This window comes from Columba livia, unplaced genomic scaffold (genome assembly GCF_036013475.1).
Source record: "Columba livia isolate bColLiv1 breed racing homer unplaced genomic scaffold, bColLiv1.pat.W.v2 Scaffold_214, whole genome shotgun sequence".
Classification (NCBI taxonomy): Eukaryota; Metazoa; Chordata; class Aves; order Columbiformes; family Columbidae; genus Columba; species Columba livia.
In genome coordinates, this window is record NW_027043251.1 from 164,216 (window position 1) to 182,630 (window position 18,415).

Consider the following 18,415-nt stretch of genomic DNA (forward strand, 5'->3'; position numbering starts at 1 on the left):
TGGCCTCTCTCACACCCACCCTCACCGCATTCTCCTTCTTGCTGCCCTGCTCTGGGTCACTGCTGTTGGGATCTTGTTCTTGCTGTCAGGCTCTCTGGGGATGGCAGTTTCAGCTGCAGAGTCACAGCCTGAGCTTGTGGGTCCTTTCCTGCAGGTGTGTCCATGGGCACACGTGTCCCAGCTTTGCTCTGACCTGTGGGCTGTGGGCAATGCAGTCTGTGGGGCTGGGGAATGAGCTGAGTCTCCCTCAAACAAATGCCATCATCAGGACACTTGGATATCTCCCTGGGGTTTCCTTCCAAGCTGTGAGCTTCCCTCCACAATGCAAACCTTTCCTACAGCATCTGTGTGTATCTGAAAGCTCCACAGAAAAGCAAAGATTCTACAACAGATAAAATGCTTTTTGGTTTGGGAAATGAGCTGTGTGTGTCCTGGGCTAAACGTTGGGTGCTGAGACCTTAGGAAAGGGTGAGACCTGTCATGGTCTGAGGTGGATCCCTCTGCTCTCAGCAGTGCCTGGTGGCTTTTCAGGGTAACATGGGAGTGTGATCAGCCCCCATCTCAGAAAGGTGCCAGCCCAGGGCAGCTGGAGCAAGACAGAGGGACAGAGCAGCTGCCCTCACTCTGCACTGACCCACAGGCATCCTCTGGTCTCGCAGGACTCGCTCTGTTCTCCCTGAGTGCAGCAGAAATGCTGAGGGTTTTTGACTCCCAACAACACTCTGCAGTGAATATGGGGGGATATGTAAAAAAACGTGGAACTCCCAAACTACCTTCACCATCTCTGTTCCCTATCACTGGGAAAGCAAGTGCTGACAGCCCTACTGTGTTAGCAGAACCAGGACAGTCCCCACTGTTCCCGTGGCCCCACTTCTGCAGAGCTGGGCTGACTCAACGTGAGCCCATGGGCAGAGGCCCTGCTCTTGGTTGCACATTTTCCAGCCCCAAGCAGGGCTATAGCCACAGTGCTGGAGAAAGTTCCTCCAGAAAAGGAAAAGTGTGTCTGTCTGTGGCAGGGGACGATCTGTGGGAGTTGGTTTGATTTTTGTCCAAGAACTCTTCCCTGGCTTCTCACTGTCTCATTTTTCTCATGACAGTGCCCCATGCTCAGGAAAAGCATTTCAGTTGGGGTCATTTATATGAAAAATGGAGTGGCTTTCTCAGAGGAGTGTGTCCTGATTTTAGGTTGTCATTTCCATTTTAGAAGAGACCCCACATGTCAAGAAACAGCCAATGTCCAACAGCAGCTCCATCACCCAGTTCCTCCTCCTGCCGTTCACAGACACACGGGAGCTGCAGCTCTTGCACTTCTGGCTCTTCCTGGGCATCTACCTGGCTGCCCTCCTGGGCAACGGCCTCATCATCACCACCATAGCCTGGGACCAGCACCTCCACACCCCCATGTACTTCTTCCTGCTCAACCTCGCCCTCCTCGACCTGGGCTCTGTCTCCACCATTGTCCCCAAATCCATGGCCAACTCTCTGTGGGATTCCGGGGTCATTTCCTATGCAGGTTGAGCTGCACAACTCTTTCTGTTTGTCTTTTTAGCTTCAGCAGAGTTTTACCTTCTCACCATCATGTCGTACGACCGCTACGTTGCCATCTGCAAACCCCTGCACTACGGGACCCTCCTGGGCAGCAGAGCTTGTGTCCACATGGCAGCAGCTGCCTGGGCCACTGGGTTTCTCAGTGCTCTGCTGCACACGGCCAATACATTTTCACTGCCCCTGTGCAAGGGCAATGCCCTGGGCCAGATCTTCTGTGAAATCCCCCAGATCCTCAAGCTCTCCTGCTCACACTCCTACCTCAGGGAAACCAGGCTTCTTGTGGTCAGTGTCTGTTTAGCATTTGGCTGTTTTGTGTTCATTGTGGTGTCCTATGTGCAGATCTTGAGGGCGGTGCTGAGGATCCCCTCTGAGCAGGGACGGCACAAAGCCTTTTCCACCTGCCTCCCTCACCTGGCCGTGGTCTCCCTGTTCCTCAGCACTGCCTTGTTTGCCTACCTGAAGCCCCCCTCCATCTCCTCCCCAAGCCTGGACCTGGTGGTGTCAGTTCTGTACTCAGTGGTGCCTCCAGCAGTGAACCCCCTCATCTACAGCATGAGGAACCAGGAGCTCAAGGATGCCCTGTGCAAACTCATATCCCTCTGTTTTCTGAAGCAATAAACTGGCCATCTTCTTCTATATAGGAGTTTTAATGTAGCTAATTACAAGCTCAGCCTGTCAACTGGATTTTCTGGTGTTGTTGGTTGTTTTCTTATTGTGATAATGTTGTCAACCCCTTTCTAATTCACTGCTGGCTTTTCTTTTATAACTGTTGGTTGCTTAAATGAGCAGCACTGCTCTCCTTGTCTCTAAAAAGAATAAAGGGCTCTTTAGTGACTTGTTTTTCTCTATATCCTTCCTGCAAAGGCTTTTTGGAGCTGCAGGGACAGTTCCTGTGCATGGGTGGAGGGGAAAAATGCTCTGGCATGGCAGCCCTGCCAGGGAGCAGCAGCGCTTGTTCTTCCAGAGCTGTTCTGATTCCACTCCCACACTCTCCTTCTCATCCCTGGTGTTGGTGCAAGGCCTGAGTGCTCTGGCAGCTTGGTCACCGTCCTGCTGTGTGTCAGTGCTGTGAGCGCAGGCAGGGACAGGCAATGGGCACTGCTGTGACAGAGCTGGCCTCAGTAACAGTACTTGCACAAGGAAAAGTGATCTTCTTTGGGCAGTGCATGATGGTTTATATCTTCTTGCAATGTTTCTCTCAAGCTTATTCCTACAGAATTGGCCACAGATGAAACACCCGTGTGCAGCTGAACAGTGTGTGTGTGCAGGGCTGGCACACAGCAGTGTCCTCTCACAGCCAGGCTCCTGCCAGAGACCTGCAGGACCAGCAGAGCAGGGGCTGGGCTGTGCCCCTGTGCACTGGACACCCCGTGGAAGGAGCCCCAGGTCAATCACCATGGACTGGCCCCTCACAACCACCATTTCCAGCTCTGGCCTCTCACCCCAGCTCAGAGGTCTTTGTCCCTCCATGGAATTACACTGAATGACTAGGTCAGAAATCAAAGTTCGCATTGTACAGATGGGACGTGAGCATTGAGAACAGGTACATGAGTTGACATGAACTTGAGTCAAAACAAACACCATCAGCTATTCCTGGGGTTCCATGATGGCCTTTGGGACAGACAGGGTCTCGAGGTCATTTCTCATTAGGACTAACATTGCATGGAAACTGTTTGAATGCAGCACTGGGTTGTGCTTCCTTTAATCAATGTCCCTGTGTCCATTCCTCGTGACGTGGAACATATCAGATGAGTGCAGAGCAGGTGACACACCACAGGGCTGAGGTGTCTCCCGTCCTTTGGGAGCGGCAACAGGAGGCCAGAGGGACACTGTGACTCCTGCCTCTGTGTGTAAAAGGGACAGACTCTGTGTCTGAACATCCCTGGGTGCACAAGGAGCCCATGAGGCCAGCTCAGATGTGGACACCTGACAGAAACTGACATTTCTGTGTGTGACTCCAGAACAAACCTCACTGGCCCGGACAGACCAATCTCACCTGCTCCTGTCTGCTACGATGTCCTTACCCGTGAGTCTGGATTGTGGTCTCAAATGTGTCAGAACAACCAGAGAGGTACTCAGGTCCTTGGAAAAGGCAGTTGTCAAACCAGTCTTCAAGAAGGGCAGGAATGAGAACTGGGAGAATTACGGGCTAGTGAGCCTACCTCTGTCCCTGGGAAGGAAATAAGACAAGTCTTCCTGCAGCCATGTCCAGGCACTTGGAAAACAAGGAAGGGATTGCTGAACCCAAATGGGCAGGGAAAGAATGGGCACGTTGTGCACATGGAATTTCACAAGGTGTCAGACAAGGTTTCCTGTGGTGTCCTTATAATGTGATTGGTGCTCCATGGGTAAAGAAGTGGATGCTGGATGGGAAGTTGGCTGGATGATGGAGCCCAAATGTCACCAGTGGTACAAAGTGCCCACAGAGCCAGTTTCCAGTGGGATCCCTCAGGGACCAGCACTTGGGCCAGCACTGTTGAACGTCTCTGTTCTCCCCCTGTATGATGTGACACAGTGAACCTTCAGCTCCTTAGTGGATGGTGCAAAGCTGGGCAGAGGCCTTGGACAAGCTCACCTGGGTCACCCTGCCCTGAGCAGGACAGTGGACAAGATGATGTTCAAACCTGAGTTGCTCTGTGATTCCAGGAATCTTTCCATTGGAAACGTTTTGGAAGAAGGAAGAGGTGGAGGAACAAGAAAATAAAAATACAGGCAGAGGAGGAGACCTCAAAGGTGCCAAATAAACAGAGCAGTTCTGTGAAGAATGTTTCTCTGCTCAAACTGTTAGCAGGAAATCTATAACCAGCTCCCCAAACTCCCTGTTCTGCTCATTGGCCCCTGGGATTTCCAGCACATTTCTTTACATCAGATTCTGCACTGAAGTTTGCACTGATTGTTACAGCTTCTTCGCAGGATTGCTTCATGTTTCCTTAGAGAACTGGATGTAAACAGGCACCGGGGAATTTTTAATTAGAGGAAACAGAAAAAAAAAAAGGAGAAAAAAAAAGAAAACACAATAGAACTTAATGATGTTTCTCAGTTCTATGGTTAAATTAAGCAGTTTCCAGCGAGGTCCATTGCCATAATTGAAGAGATGCCTGTAGGGAGTAGGAGAGCAACTGCTGAAAGACTTGAGCTGCCTGAAGCTCAAAGCAGAGTGAGAGCTGAGAGGCTCTGAATGAGCCAAGAGTGAGAGGTGAAGAACCTCTGGGGAGTGATGGAAAGTGCAAATGTCCAGACAGGCTTCTGAAGAGATGAGTTCAGACACAGGGAGCTGGGTAAGGACAGGTGGAAACTCCTGGATGTGCAGGGGATTAAATACACGTAGTGATAGACAGAGTTCTGGCACTGCAAGCACAGGGAAAGGCCAACGTTTCATCTCCCACAGTCCGTACACATTCTGAAAATTCATATTTTGGCAGGATAGAAATTCCACAGACATTTTATTGGAAATATTGAATTATTTAATCTGATTAAAAAAGTGTGGGTTTCTTGTTCTTGTTGTTGTTGTTGCTTTGGTTTGATTTGGTTTGGTTTGGTTTTTAAGATGTTTGCCTGGGACTGGTGGGAATCAAACCAGACTGATAGAGTGATGGTGCTTTCCTCATTTACAATTAGTTTTCAACACTTGTGCATCTAATTAGATAAGTTTCAGGACTGTAGGTAAAGAGGCAGATATGTGAAGAGCACTTAGAAGATGTGATAGAAGAATATTCCAGTTGATGATAGAGAATCATAGAATTATTTCAGTTGGAAGAAACCATCAGGACCATTGAGTCCAACCACAACCTAAATCTAGAACTAAACCGTGTCCCTAAGAACCTCATCTAAACATCTTATAAACCCCTGCAGGGATGGTGACACCCCCACTGCCCTGAGCTGCCTGTTCCAATGCCTGACAGCCCTTTCCAGGAAGAATGTTTTTGTAATATCCAATCTGAACCTTCCCTGGCACAATTTGAGGCCATTTCCTCTTGTCCTATCACTTGCTACTTGGGAGAAGAGACCAACACCCTCCATGTTCAACCTCCTTTCAGGCAGTTGTGGACAGCGAGAAGGTCTCCCCTCAGCCTCCTGTTCTCCAGGCTGAACCCACCAGTTCCCTCAGCCGCTCCTCATCACACTTGTGCTCCAGCCCCTGACCAGCTCCGTTCCCTCCTCTGCACTCTCTCTAGTGCCTCAGTGTCCTTCTTATGATGAATGGCCCAAACCTGAACACAGGATTCAAGATGCGACCTCATCAGCGCTGAGAACAGTGGCACAATCACGCTACTTCTGCTGGCCACACCATTCCTGATACAAGCCAGGATGCTGGTGGCCCTTTTGGCCATCTGGGCACACACAGGCTCATGTTCAGCTGCTGTCGATCAACACCCCCTGATCCCTTTCCACCAGGCAATGTTCCAGCCACTCTTCCCTGAGCCTGGGGTTGTTGTGACCCAAATGCAGGACCCGGCCCTTGGTCTGGTCAAACCTCATACAAATGGCCTCAGCCCAATGATCCAGTGGGTCCAGATCCCTCTGCATGGCCTTCACACCCTCCAGCAGATCAACACTCCCACCCAACCTGGTGTCATCTGCAAACTTAATGAGGGTGCACTCGATCCCCTCATCCACATCACTGATAAAGCTTAAACAGAACTGAGTCACATACTGAGCACTGGGGACACCACTTGTGACCGGACGGCAACTGGATTTGGCTCTGTTCACCACAATTCTTTTGGTCCAGCCCTCCATCGCACATACACCATCCAGGCCATGAGCTGCAGCTTCTCCAGGAGATGCTGTGGGACACGGTGTCAAAGGCTTCACTGCAGTCTAAGGACACAACACCCACAGCCCGTGTGGCGGATTCACTCCCCACGACAGACTTTCCCTCATCTGCTCAGCCGGTCACCTTGTCACAGAAGGAGATCAGGGTGGTCAAGCAGGACCTGCCTTTCATCCAGCCATGATGATTGGGCCCGATTGCTCGTCTCGTCTGTGTGACCTCCCAGTCCTTTCCCAGCCCTGTTCCTGCTGTTGGCCAATCCCCTGCAGAGGCAGAAGTGACCTCACAGTCCCCTCCACAGCCATTGGTTCCTACTGGACTATGAGTTCCTGAGACACAAGTGAACACATGACATCGTACCCACCATCACCCTCCTTGTGGTCCAGGGTGTGAGCAGATCAAACTGAGCTGCTTTCATCAAATGTATCCAATAGATTTCCTATCAAGGGTTTGAGTGGAGAAACATTCCTCAGAGGAGCTGCTGTATTTACTCTGGGGCATTTTACATCTCTGCTTCTGCCTTTTGTTCTCCTTCCTTTGTCTATTCTTATGTCAAAGAGCTCTCCAAGGAAAAGATTCATGGAATCCTGCAATTACACAGGTTGGAAGAGACCCCTGAACACCATCTCTGTCCCACAGACCTTTATAGCACCCCAAGGAATGGCATTTGTGCTCACTTGGGTTCATCTCACCACATGCACACACTGGACATGCACATGATGTGTATGTTTACAACTCATCTGTACCATGAAAACAAGGACTTTTCACCTAGTATTTCATAGAATATTGGAATGTCCTGAGTTGGAAGGACCCAAAGGATCATGGAGTCCAACTCCTGTCCCTGCACAGGACACCCCACAGTTCACCCCGTGTGTCTGAGGACGTTGTCCAGTCTCTTCTTGAACACTGTCAGGTTGGGGCCGTGACACCTCCCTGGGGAGCCTGTTCAGTGTCCAGCACCTCTGGGGGAAGAACCTTTTCCTCACGTTCAACCTGAACCTCCCCTGACACATATTCCTGCCATTACATTGGGCTCCTTCACTAGTCACCACAGAGAAGAGATCAGTACCTACCCTTCCTTCTCCCCTTGTGAGGAAGCTGTAGCCACCATGAGGTCTCCTTTGAGTCTTTTCTTCAGCTCTGATGGTGAGAAACCCCTTGGTTTGCTTTCTGAAGCAGAAAAGAGAAGCCATGACATCCAGCCTCTTTCCCTGCAGGCTGCAGACACCCATCTCGCTTCCCCACCTGCTCTCACCCCAGCATTTCTGCACCTTCACTGATGTGTCTGCACCCTCACTGGCTGCTCTTTGGAACACAAACCATGGGCTGATCCAGCTCCCTCTGGGTCATCTCTTGCACCACAGCACTGCCCTTCCAGTGACATTTCTTCCTCCTCATATCCAGTCCTCACCTTCCAAGTAGACTTCTTTTTTCTCTTTCCTGCTTCTTCCCACTATCAAGAAAAGCTCAACCATCTCACAAACTGCCCTTCATGCAGGGAACCCAACCCGTTAGGCTTCTTGTGGTCTTTTACCTGACCAGAGAGAAGTCACCTTGCCATGGTCTTCTAAATCCCATGAGTGCTGCTGGCCTTTCAGCTTCTCTGACAGACATGACCATGTCCCTGCCGATGTCCCGTCATGTTCTCAGGTGGGATGGACATGACAACCCATCTCTCTTCCTGGGTACGACCTGTGGGCCCTTGGGCAGAGGTTCTTTCCCAGCCATGTCCCTGCTGCTGGGCTGTCACCTCCAGGCACAGAACTGACCCCACTGTCCCCTTCGCAGCCACAGGATTCTGACTGGATTATGAGTGTCTGAGACTCAGCTGTCCTCATAATACCGAACCCAACCATCCCCCTCCCCATAGCCCAGGGCCTGACCAGATAACAGTATGCTTGTTGTATCAAATTAAACAAATGTATTTCCCTCTAAATGTTTGAGTGGAGAACCTTTCTTTGCAGTAACTATTGTTTTTATGTTGACATCATTTCTATTTCCTCTTCTGCCTTTTTTTTTTTCTTTTCTGTAGATATTCTATATTCAAAAACGTGTCCAGGGGAAAGACTCATTGAATCATAGAGTCAGTCAGGTTTGAAGAGAGCCCTGAACATCTTGTTTCACTCTCCTTCCCAAAGCAGGGTGACCAGGTGAGGTTCTTCAAGGTCTTCGCTCAGGTTTGCGTCAACTCCATCACAGCACAGGAGGGAGAGTAAAGACCTTCAGCAGTTTTGGCCCAAATGCTGGTCACTGGGGGATGACACACTAACTGCACAGAGGACACTGCATCACAGATGATATTTGGGCTTGATGTTTCAGTGAACTTCCCACCAAGCATCGACATCCTCAGCACAAACAGCATCAATTGGGCTATAAGGACACCACTGGAGACCATGTCCAAGGCCTGGCACAATTTCATACACACAACGTGCCTGTCTTTCCCCTGCCCATTTTGGTTCACAAGTCTCTTTCTTGTCCTTCAAGTGCCTGCAGATGGCTGCAGGAGGACTTGTCCCATCACCTTCCCAGGGACAGAGACAAGCTGACCAGCCTGTGATTCTCCCCATTCTCCTTCCTACCTTTCTTGAAGATGGGTTTGATGGATGCCAGGACCTCCTCGATTGCACTGTCATTTTAAAAACACAATCCAGAATCACAGGGCAACTGAGGTGAATCTCACTGGGTCAGTGGGGTTTGTTCCCAGAGTCACACACACAAATGTCAGGGTTGTGCCAGGTGTCCATAACTGAGTTGGCTTTGTGGACTCTCAGCTGAGGCAGAATCATAGAATCATAGAATACTCTGATAGGAAGAGAGCCTTGGGATCATTGTGTCCAACCATAGCCCAGCTCTCGCACTAACCCATGTCCCTGAGAACCTCGTCTAAACACCTTTAAACTCCTGCAGGGGTGGTGACTCCCCCACTGCCCTGGGCAGCTTGTTCCAATGCCTGACAACCCTTTCCAGGAAATACTTTTTTCCTAATACCGAATCTAAACCTCCCCTGGTGCAAATTGCGGCCAATTCCTCCTGTCCTATCACTTGCTACTTGGGAGAAGAGACCAAGACCCGCCATATTGCAACCTCCTGTCAGGCAGCTGTGGACAGTGAGAAGGTCTCCCCCCAATCTCCTGTTCTCCAGGCTGAACAGCCCCAGTTCCCTCAGCCGCTCCTCATCACACTTGTGCTCCAGCCCCTCAGCAGCTTTGTTGCCTCCTCTGCACTCTCTCTAGTACCTCAATGTCCTTCTTGAGATGAGGTGCCCCAAACTCAACACAGGATTCAAGGTGCGGCCTCACCAGTGCCAAGCACAGTGGCACAATCACTTCTCTAGTCCTGCTGGCCACACCATTTCTGATACAAGCCAGGATGCTTGTGGCATTTTGGCCACCTGGAAACATTCTGGCTCATATTCAGCCAGCTATCGATCAACACCCGCACATCCCTTTCCACCAGGCAGCTTTACAGCCACTCCTCCCTGAGCCTCTAGCGCTGCCTGGGGTTGTTGTGACCCAAGTGCAGGACCCAGCACTTGGCTTTGTTAAGCCTCAGACAATAGGCCTCAGCCCCATGATCCAGCATGTCCAGGTCCTTAGGCATGGCCATCCTCATGTCCCACGTCATGAGGAATGGACATGGGGACCCCAGTTCAAGGCATCACATCCTAGTGCTGCATTCAGGCCTTCATGGAACATGCAGGAATAGTTGATGGGGTTTGTACTGAGTCGAGTTCAACTTATGTACATGATATGCATGTTCATATCTCATCCATACAGTGAAAACATTGGCTTCAACTTACTCATTCAGTGTCCTTGTGTTGAGGGATGAACAACCTCTCTCAGCTGGGGTGAAGGGCCAGTGCAGGAAAAGGTGGTTTTGAGGGGCTGGTCTGTGGTGACTGTGCTGGGCCAGTTTCCCCAGGTTGTCCCATGAACATGGGCACACACCAGCCCCTGCTCTGCTGGTGCTTCAGGGCTCTCCCAGGAGGCCTGGCTGGGAGAGGACACTGCTGTGTGCCAGCCCTGCACACTCACACACTTCAGCCGTTCACTGGTATTTTCTTCTCTGGGGCATTTGCCAGTTCAGCCCTCCCACCCCCTCCTGAATTGTGCCACCCCCCTGCCCTCTCCCCAGCCGAGCCCGCAGAGCAGCCACACTGGAACTGGAACTGGTCCCACAGCAGTGGGGACCAGTGAGAATGAGGGACAGTGAGAATGTTCATCCAGCCAGCAACCTGAGTGGGTCTCCAGCACAGGCAGCTCCAGACCCAGCTCCAGACTGGCTCCCCAGGACAGCATGAGACATTTGGCCCCACTCTTCTCCTGGAACATCCCGTCTCCCCACAGAGCCCTTTCCCAAGAGAGTTGAGCTATGCTGATGTGGCCAGCTGTTCCTGCCCCCCTTTCCACACTCCATACAGCCCCGACCTGGTGGTGCTGCTCTGCAGAGCAAGTGGGCTGTGGTGCCCAGGGCCATGGGGTGAGTCCGCAGATTCACGTTGGTCAGGGTGGGAGGAAGACTCAGCTCAGGGTGGCTCCTGCTCACTCCCCCACAGCACACAGACATGGCTCCTGCAGCCCCAGAGATGCCAGAGAGAGGATTCTGGGCAAACAAGTCAGTGCGGGGTCCTTTATTTCATTTATACACACAGAGAGTACAGCTCCTTATTTACACAAAGACTATGGGACACACCAGACAGGTAGATATGGACACAGCCATAGGATGACAAATAATTTTGCTTGTGAATAGCATTAATATAAGCAAGAAAAACAAACACTAAAGAGAAAAACAAACAAACAAACAAACAAAACCACAAAAGCTACAGAACTCAGGTTGAACTAGTAATGCGTTATATTACAAGTGACATGCAGAAGCAGGAGGTCACTTTATTACTGCTTTTGAAAAGTGAACAGTCATCACTTTCCTTATAGACTCCTTGAGTTCCCTGTTCCTCATGCTGTAGATGAGGGGGTTCACTACTGGAGGCACCACCGAGTACAGAACTGACACCACCAGGTCCCGGGATGGGGAGGACATAGAGGGGGGCTTCAGGTCAGCAAACACACCAGTGCTGACAAACAGGGAGACCACAGCCAGGTGAGGGAGGCAGGTGGAAAAGGCTTTGTGCCGTCCCTGCTCAGAGGGGATCCTCAGCACGGCCCTGAAGATCTGCACATAGGACACCACAATGAACACAAAACACCCAAATACTACTAATATACTAACCACAAGAAGCCCAGCTTCCCTGAAGTAGGAGTGTGAGCAGGAGAGCTTGAGGATCTGGGGGATTTCACAGAAGAACTGGCCCAGGGCATTGCCCTTGCACAGGGGCAGTGAAAATGTATTGGCCGTGTGCAGCAGAGCAGTGAGAAACCCAGTGGCCCAGGCAGCTGCTGCCATGTGGACACAAGCTCTGCTGCCCAGGAGGGTCCCGTAGTGCAGGGGTTTGCAGATGGCAACGTAGCGGTCGTACGACATGACCGTGAGCATAGAATACTCTGCCACTACCAAGAAGACAAATGAAAAGAGCTGTGCAGCACATCCCATGTATGAAATGGCCATGGTGTCCCAGAGGGAATTCACCATGGATTTGGGGAGAGTGGTGGAGATGGCGCGCAGGTCGAGGAGGGCGAGGTTGAGCAGGAAGAAGTACATGGGGGTGTGGAGGTGCTGGTCCCAGGCTATGGTGGTGATGATGAGGCCGTTGCCCAGGAGGGCAGCCAGGTAGATGCCCAGGAAGAGCCAGAAGTGCAAGAGCTGCAGCTCCCGTGTGTCTGTGAACGGCAGGAGGAGGAACTGGGTGATGGAGCTGCTGTTGGACATTTGCTGCCTGTGGGCATGAGGACCTGTGAAAGGAGGAAAGGACAGTGACAAGTTAGGGGAGTCTTCTCTAAGGAAAATAAACAGGCTGTTTCTCATGGAAAACCCCCTCCCTGATGGAGGGATGTATCCGCTCATTCTTTCTTTCTACCAATTGAGAAAAACAGTTGATCACAATTTAAAATGCAGCTTCGGCATCTGGTTTCCATGAACACACCCGTGAGGCAAGATCCACTGAATTGGTGTCAGAACAAAAACTGACCCACACTCCCACCCCAATCCCAGAGAGCAAGAGCACCAGGGACAGGTGGAGAAACAGGGAAGAACACTGCAGAGCTACCAGAAAATAAAGCAAGGACAGAAAGGCAGACGGGCATGCTGTGGACCTTCTACTGACCCGGCTGTGCTGCTGCCACTCACATAGTGACACTGGAGAGCAAGTACTTTTAGCACCTTATTTGTGTACCACGTTCCAGGAACCCTTCACCTGGAGGTCCAGCTGCTGAGGTGGAGACTCGTGACCTGGACCCCATGGCTTTGGGGCAGAGGGTCTGCTGGGGAGGAGAGGAGACCAGGGGTTGCACTGGGAAATGTGTCTGCACTGCAGGGTATGGCAGGGGGGCCTGAATCCCATCCCCAGCATTTCTGGTCGATCTCATTCTCCCTGCCCATGTCTGTGCTGCCTGCAGCTGTGTCTCTCTCCCTGGTCTGCTCCCTGTCAGTGTCACAGACCCCGTCCCACCCGCTGTGTGCTCAGCTCTGTCCTGCTCACACCTCCTGGCACTGCCCAGGGACAGCTCTGTGTGTGCAGGGGCTCAGGAGCAGCTCAGACCAGTCCTAACGAGAACTGGGGTCTCAGTGTCTGCTCCAAAGAGAGAAATAAATCCCCATCTCCCACTGCAAACCCAGACGAACAAGAGTGGAAAACTGGAAGCACAGACTCCTTCCCTTGCAGCTGTTGCTGTATCAATGTCGTTGTTCAGAAGGACCCTCTGCCATGTCTGTGGGGGGATCTGGAGCTCTGAGCAGCCCTGACCCACACAGCCCCCTTCAACCCCACAAGCTCCCTGCCTGCCCTGCCGGGGGTCGCTCCTTCCACCCACAGCTGCTGCCATGGGATCTCCCGGGCAGGCTGAGCGCTGACCCTGGCAGGCGGCAGAGTCCCTGCCCGGCACAGCCCTGGGGTGCAGGGACCCTGCTCTGCAGGACAGCCCTGGGCACCCCTGGGTGCTCACCCGGCTTCACAGCTGTTCAACATGGCCTGACAAGAGCCGCGTCCCTACAGACCCCACAAGCTGTGCCTGTGCCAGTTTTAGGAGATGCCTCCAGGAGCTACAGCTGTACTGCCCTGCACCCAGAGACTTACCATGGCAAGGGCTGCAAAGGTTTCTCCTCCAGTGAGCTCTCAGTCATCCTCCCAGTCCTGACCACCTTTAATCTCTCTCTGCCTTGCTCGTCTCCCGAGATCCCCAGGCAGAGCCCTCAGCCCTGCTGCGTGTGCAGAGGAGCTGCTCCTGGGCAGAGCTGTCTCTCTGCAGCGCTGCCGCTGCCATGAGCTCCCTGTGTCCCAGGAGCCCAGCCCAGCTCAGCAGCACAGGAGGAGCCCCAGGCACTTTAATGACCCCTCTGGTGGGTTTGGTGCTGAGTCCATGAACCTCAGACCCTGAGGGGAAGCTGAAGAAACTTCTCAAGAAGTCAAAGTCAGATGTAAACTACAAAGTTTCTTGTAATATTAACAGGTCCCACTGAGGGACACAGCTGAAGAACTGACCCCAGAGTTCGGTTAGAGCAGAAAACTGGAGGCAGTGATGACAGGTCAGGAAAAGCAAAGTAAAGGTCTCTCTGATGCTGCGTAAACCTGGATGTGTTTCATTAACCAAAGAACTAAGCCCTGACCCCCAACCCTGGGAAGTCAGATCCTGTCCCTCCCACGTTGCCCAGGGCCCTTCCTGGGACAGTGTGATGTGGGGCTGTGCAAGGCCAAGGGCAGGACTATGGTCCCACACCTCCCAGGTTCCTGCCTGGGGACAAGGAGGCCATGAGGCCCCTGTGCTGCAAGGACAAGGTGTCTCCTCACAGGCATCAGAGGTGCAGACAACAGCCACAGCCAAGGGGAGAAGGAGCTCATGTCTGGCGGGGCTTTCAGCCTCTTTACATCCCTTGGTCATCCCCACGACAGCCTGTCCTGTGCTGTGGCATCCCCTGCACCTCTGTCCCTGCAGGCTGGAGACATCCCCCCTGCTGCCCCACCTTGCTCCTGTCTGAGCATCTTCCTTCCTTTGCTGAGATCTCTCCATCCTCCCCAGCTGGTCCTTGAAGCACAAAGCCTTGGGCTGATGCAGACTCCCTCTGCTGACCTGCTCCCCCACAGCACTGCCCTTCCATCACATTCCTTTCTGCTCATGTCCAGCCTGGACCTCCCCAGCTGCACTTTGGCCATTATTTCTTTCTCAAGCTCTTTCCCACTATGAAGAAACCTCCACCACCTCTGAAACCGCCCTTCAAGCACTCTCAGGCTACTCCTGCACTGCTGCAGCCTCCCCAGCGCTGCTGGGCCAAAGCAGCCCAGGTCCCTCAGCACCCCACACCATGTGCACAAGGTGCTGAACCTGCCTTGGCACAGCCCTGCACTCTCCAGTTCCTCCCTGCTGCTCCAAACTGGGAAGCCGCACACTGGCACACACCCGTGTGTGTGGGTCACACCAGTGCTGAACCGAATGGGATGAGAACTGCAGGTGTCTGGGTCCCCACGCTCCTCCTCATGCAGCCCCGTGTGCAGCTGCCTTGTTCATGGTGAGCGTGCACCACGGGCTGGTGTGGGGACCTTGTAGTGCCCAGGCCCTTCTCCTCAGGGTCACTGCTCAGCGTGTCAGGTCCTGCTCTGTCCTGATGGATGGGGTTGTTCTCCTGCCCCGATACAGAACTGGTCACTTCTCTTTTTAAATCTTTAGAGCTTTCTGATGGGCGAACACCAGATTTTCTCAAGGTCTGCACTCTCCCTTGACCTCCTGTTCCAAAACTTTGACATGTAAGCCCAGTCCAGGGTGACAACATGTTGTGTGCTACAAATTACTTGATCATGGAGAAGAAATGGAAAAGATCTTCTGTCAGTAACCTGAGGAAGTTTCAGGTCAATGAGTATGTTCCTATGAGGAACTGTAATTGCCTTGACATTCACTGGTCAGGCAAAGCTGCAGCTGCCAACAGTCCAGAGGATCTTGGGCCAACTGCTTAACATGGCTGCCTGGTTGGCCAACAAGGGTGATTCTCACCTGGATCTGGAACTGGAAAACAATGAAACCCTGGTGAGGGATGTGAACATCAGTGTCCACCTTGGCTGTTGTGACCAGGACACAGTGGGGTCCCAGGCACCAGAGGGGAGGGAGGAAGGCCAGCAGCAGAGCACAGGCTGGTGGGCTCCAGAGGAGAAGACTTGGACATATCTGGGGGGGCTGATTCAGGTGGTGCCATGGGAAGCAGCTCAGAAGGGTGAAGGAGCTCAGGAAATCTGATAATCCTTACAGGACAGGCTGCTCCAAGCACAAGAATGATCTCTCCAAGTACCCATGAACATAAGCATTTATCTTGTGAGGCTGCTCCTCTGCACTGATGGAGCTCCAGGGCACAAAGGCAGCACAGAGGAGGTGGGAGCAGGGGAAGCTGCAAAGGTGGAATTTAGAAACCTTGTCCATGGATGTGGGGATGATGCCAAAGCTGCCCTGGACTTGATACCTGCATGGGAAGGGCAGCAAGATGAGCTGACAGAGCTTCACTTGCAGTAAGAGAATAGACATGGTGAACGTGGGCCTGCTGCTGAACTTCATAAGAGTAGAATCAGACGGGACTGAGGTTCTTCATGGCTTCTTTGCCTCCATCTTCACCAGCAAGGTCTCCTGGACTTTGTTCCTGAAGGCAGGAGTCTGGAGAACACCCAGCAGTGGATGGGGCTCAAGTCAGGGGTGACCTGAGCAAACTCAGACACCGTTACAGAACAGGAGATGGGTCACTTGACCAGCTCCTGAACACAAGTATCGCTGTGCTGTGGCACCTGAGATTGCCAGGAACACCCAGCTCTTGGTCCAGAGTTGTGTGATTCCTCCTGATGTGTCCTGGCCTGTCTCCTTGCTCAAGTGGTGCTTTAGCACCACTTCTCTGACACATTCACTCTTTATCAGGAGATTCTCTAGATCAGTATATACTGAAGACTGTCGATACTAGCTGTTTTGGAAATGAGGGCTTTGGGAGGGGGACGGAAATATAAGAAATCTGGCTTTTTTATTATTTATCATGGAAATGCTCTCTGTTTGGCAACAGTTCTGAAATCTCTCTAATCATTCACACCGGACTCAAAAGCTTTAGGAAAATGACGCACACAGCCTTGGGTATTAAGAGCATTTTAGATGTTAATGAGCCCTCTGCTGCCATGATCCTGAACTGCAGCTACTGAAAGAATGAACAAACCTCTAATGAAGTGAAAGGCAGAAGCAAACCCCAAGTTTCTGAGGGTGTTTGGACCCCATGAAGGGCCATCACTGACACAGCTGTGAAGGAAACAACCAGTGCAGGTCCCTGTCCCTGGAGGCTGGTGAAGGAAAGACTTGGAGACACTGGTTCCAGGTGGTGAGGGCCATGTGGAGGTGGCTCTGATGCCATGTCAGCCCTTGATGCTTGTTCATCACCAGAATGGCTGAGCCCTGACCCCTGGGACCTGGTAGATCTTTCTCCAATGTTTTTCAAGGCTTTTCCTGTGGTCAGTGTGAGTGTTTTGTGCTTTGGGGTTGGTGTTTATGTCAAGTGCTGTTGCTTTAACTGCAAGGCTCTGGTTTTCTGTGGAGTTGGAAATGCCTGTGAGCAAAGCACAACTCATCCAGCTTCTTTCATTCACCTGGCAATGGTCACCAGTCACCTCAATGTCCCAGTCCCACACTTGCTTGAATCCTCTGTTTGGATCCATACCCATCACTCCAGGAGGTTCATGGATCCACCAGGCTCATGGATGATTCCTGAGGACCATCCAAGTGTGGGCAGTGTAAGAGAGGAGCAGAGCAGGGTCAGCTCATGGGCCATGACTGAGCACAGCCACCCCAGCAGCAGCCGTTCCCCATCTCCCAGGCACAGCCATGCCCACAGCATGCAAATGGCACTGCCATACAGGATTAGCCCAAGAGAGGCCTTTCTTCCTTCTGTATTCCCAGGAAAATCTTCCTCCTGTTCCTCCTCTACCTGCAGACATCAACTGCTTTCCATTTCTGGGCTCAGACATGGCTGGAAGGGTTCACTGAAGCCATCAGCCATCTCATTGCTTCTCCCTGACATGCCCTGACCCTCTCCCACACCTACAATGGCCAATCACGGCTGCTCAGGCCTCCCGCTCTTCAGAAGAGGCCTCGAGCTTCTTGGTTCTTCCTGGTGCTTATTATGGACTTCCTCTCTCTCTCCAGACTTCACCCTCTACTGAGAGTGTGGTCAAATACTGGAACAGCCTTCTGAACGATAGGATGAGGGGCAACGGGCACAGCATAGGAGGTCCCATCTGAATATTAGGAAAAACTTCTTTACTGTGAGGGTGCCTGATCACTGGAACAGGCTGTCCAGAGAGGTTGTGGAGTGTCCTCCTCTGGAGACATTCAAAAGCCGCCTGGACACCTTCCTGTGCGATCTGCTCTGGGCGAACCTGCTTTAGCAGGTGGGTTGGGCTAGATGATCTCCAGAGGTCCCTTTCAAGCCCAACCATTCTGTGATTCTGTGACAGCTGGTTGATGCCCCAAGCCTCAGCATTCAAGAGGCATTTGGCCAATGCACTTACTACCCTGTTTTAACTTTAGATCAGCCTTGAATTGGTCATGCAGTGGGACTAGATGGTCATTCTAGGTCCCTTACAGCTGAACTATACCTCACTTCCCTTCTTCCCTTTCTCCTCCTTTCCCTAGCAGGGGGAAGCTGCAGAGCCCCCCCACCACAGCCCCACCCAGCACCCTTTGCAGGAAGCCTTTGAGGTGCTGGCCCCAAGGCAGTCCCGGTGCCCAGGAGTTCCAGGGGGCTGTCCCTGCCCTTGGTGGCCACGTGCTGGGCACAGCTGCTGGCTGTCCCTGATGCCTTCTCTGCCCTTTGGCTCTCCAGGACAAAGCTCCTGCTCTTCTCTCCAGTCATGGCAGAAACCAGCCCTGCAACCAAGAGAAGAGCCCTGGTAGCTGTCCCCTCTCTGCACCAGAGCTGATGTCCATGAGGCCCCACAGCGAGGAGGACCAGGCTCACAAAGCCTTTTCTGAGGGCATA

The 18,415-nt window shown here is 52.2% G+C and overlaps 1 protein-coding gene across 1 annotated transcript; it reads right to left on the reverse strand.

Moving 5' to 3' along the window:
* Positions 1-11,007: 11,007 nt before the first annotated feature.
* LOC135578014 (olfactory receptor 14J1-like) lies at positions 11,008-11,797 on the reverse strand. Its single transcript, XM_065048174.1, has one exon. The coding sequence runs from the start codon at positions 11,795-11,797 to the stop codon at positions 11,201-11,203; it is 597 nt and encodes a 198-aa protein (XP_064904246.1). The 3' UTR covers positions 11,008-11,200.
* Between the last annotated feature and the right edge of the window lie 6,618 nt (positions 11,798-18,415).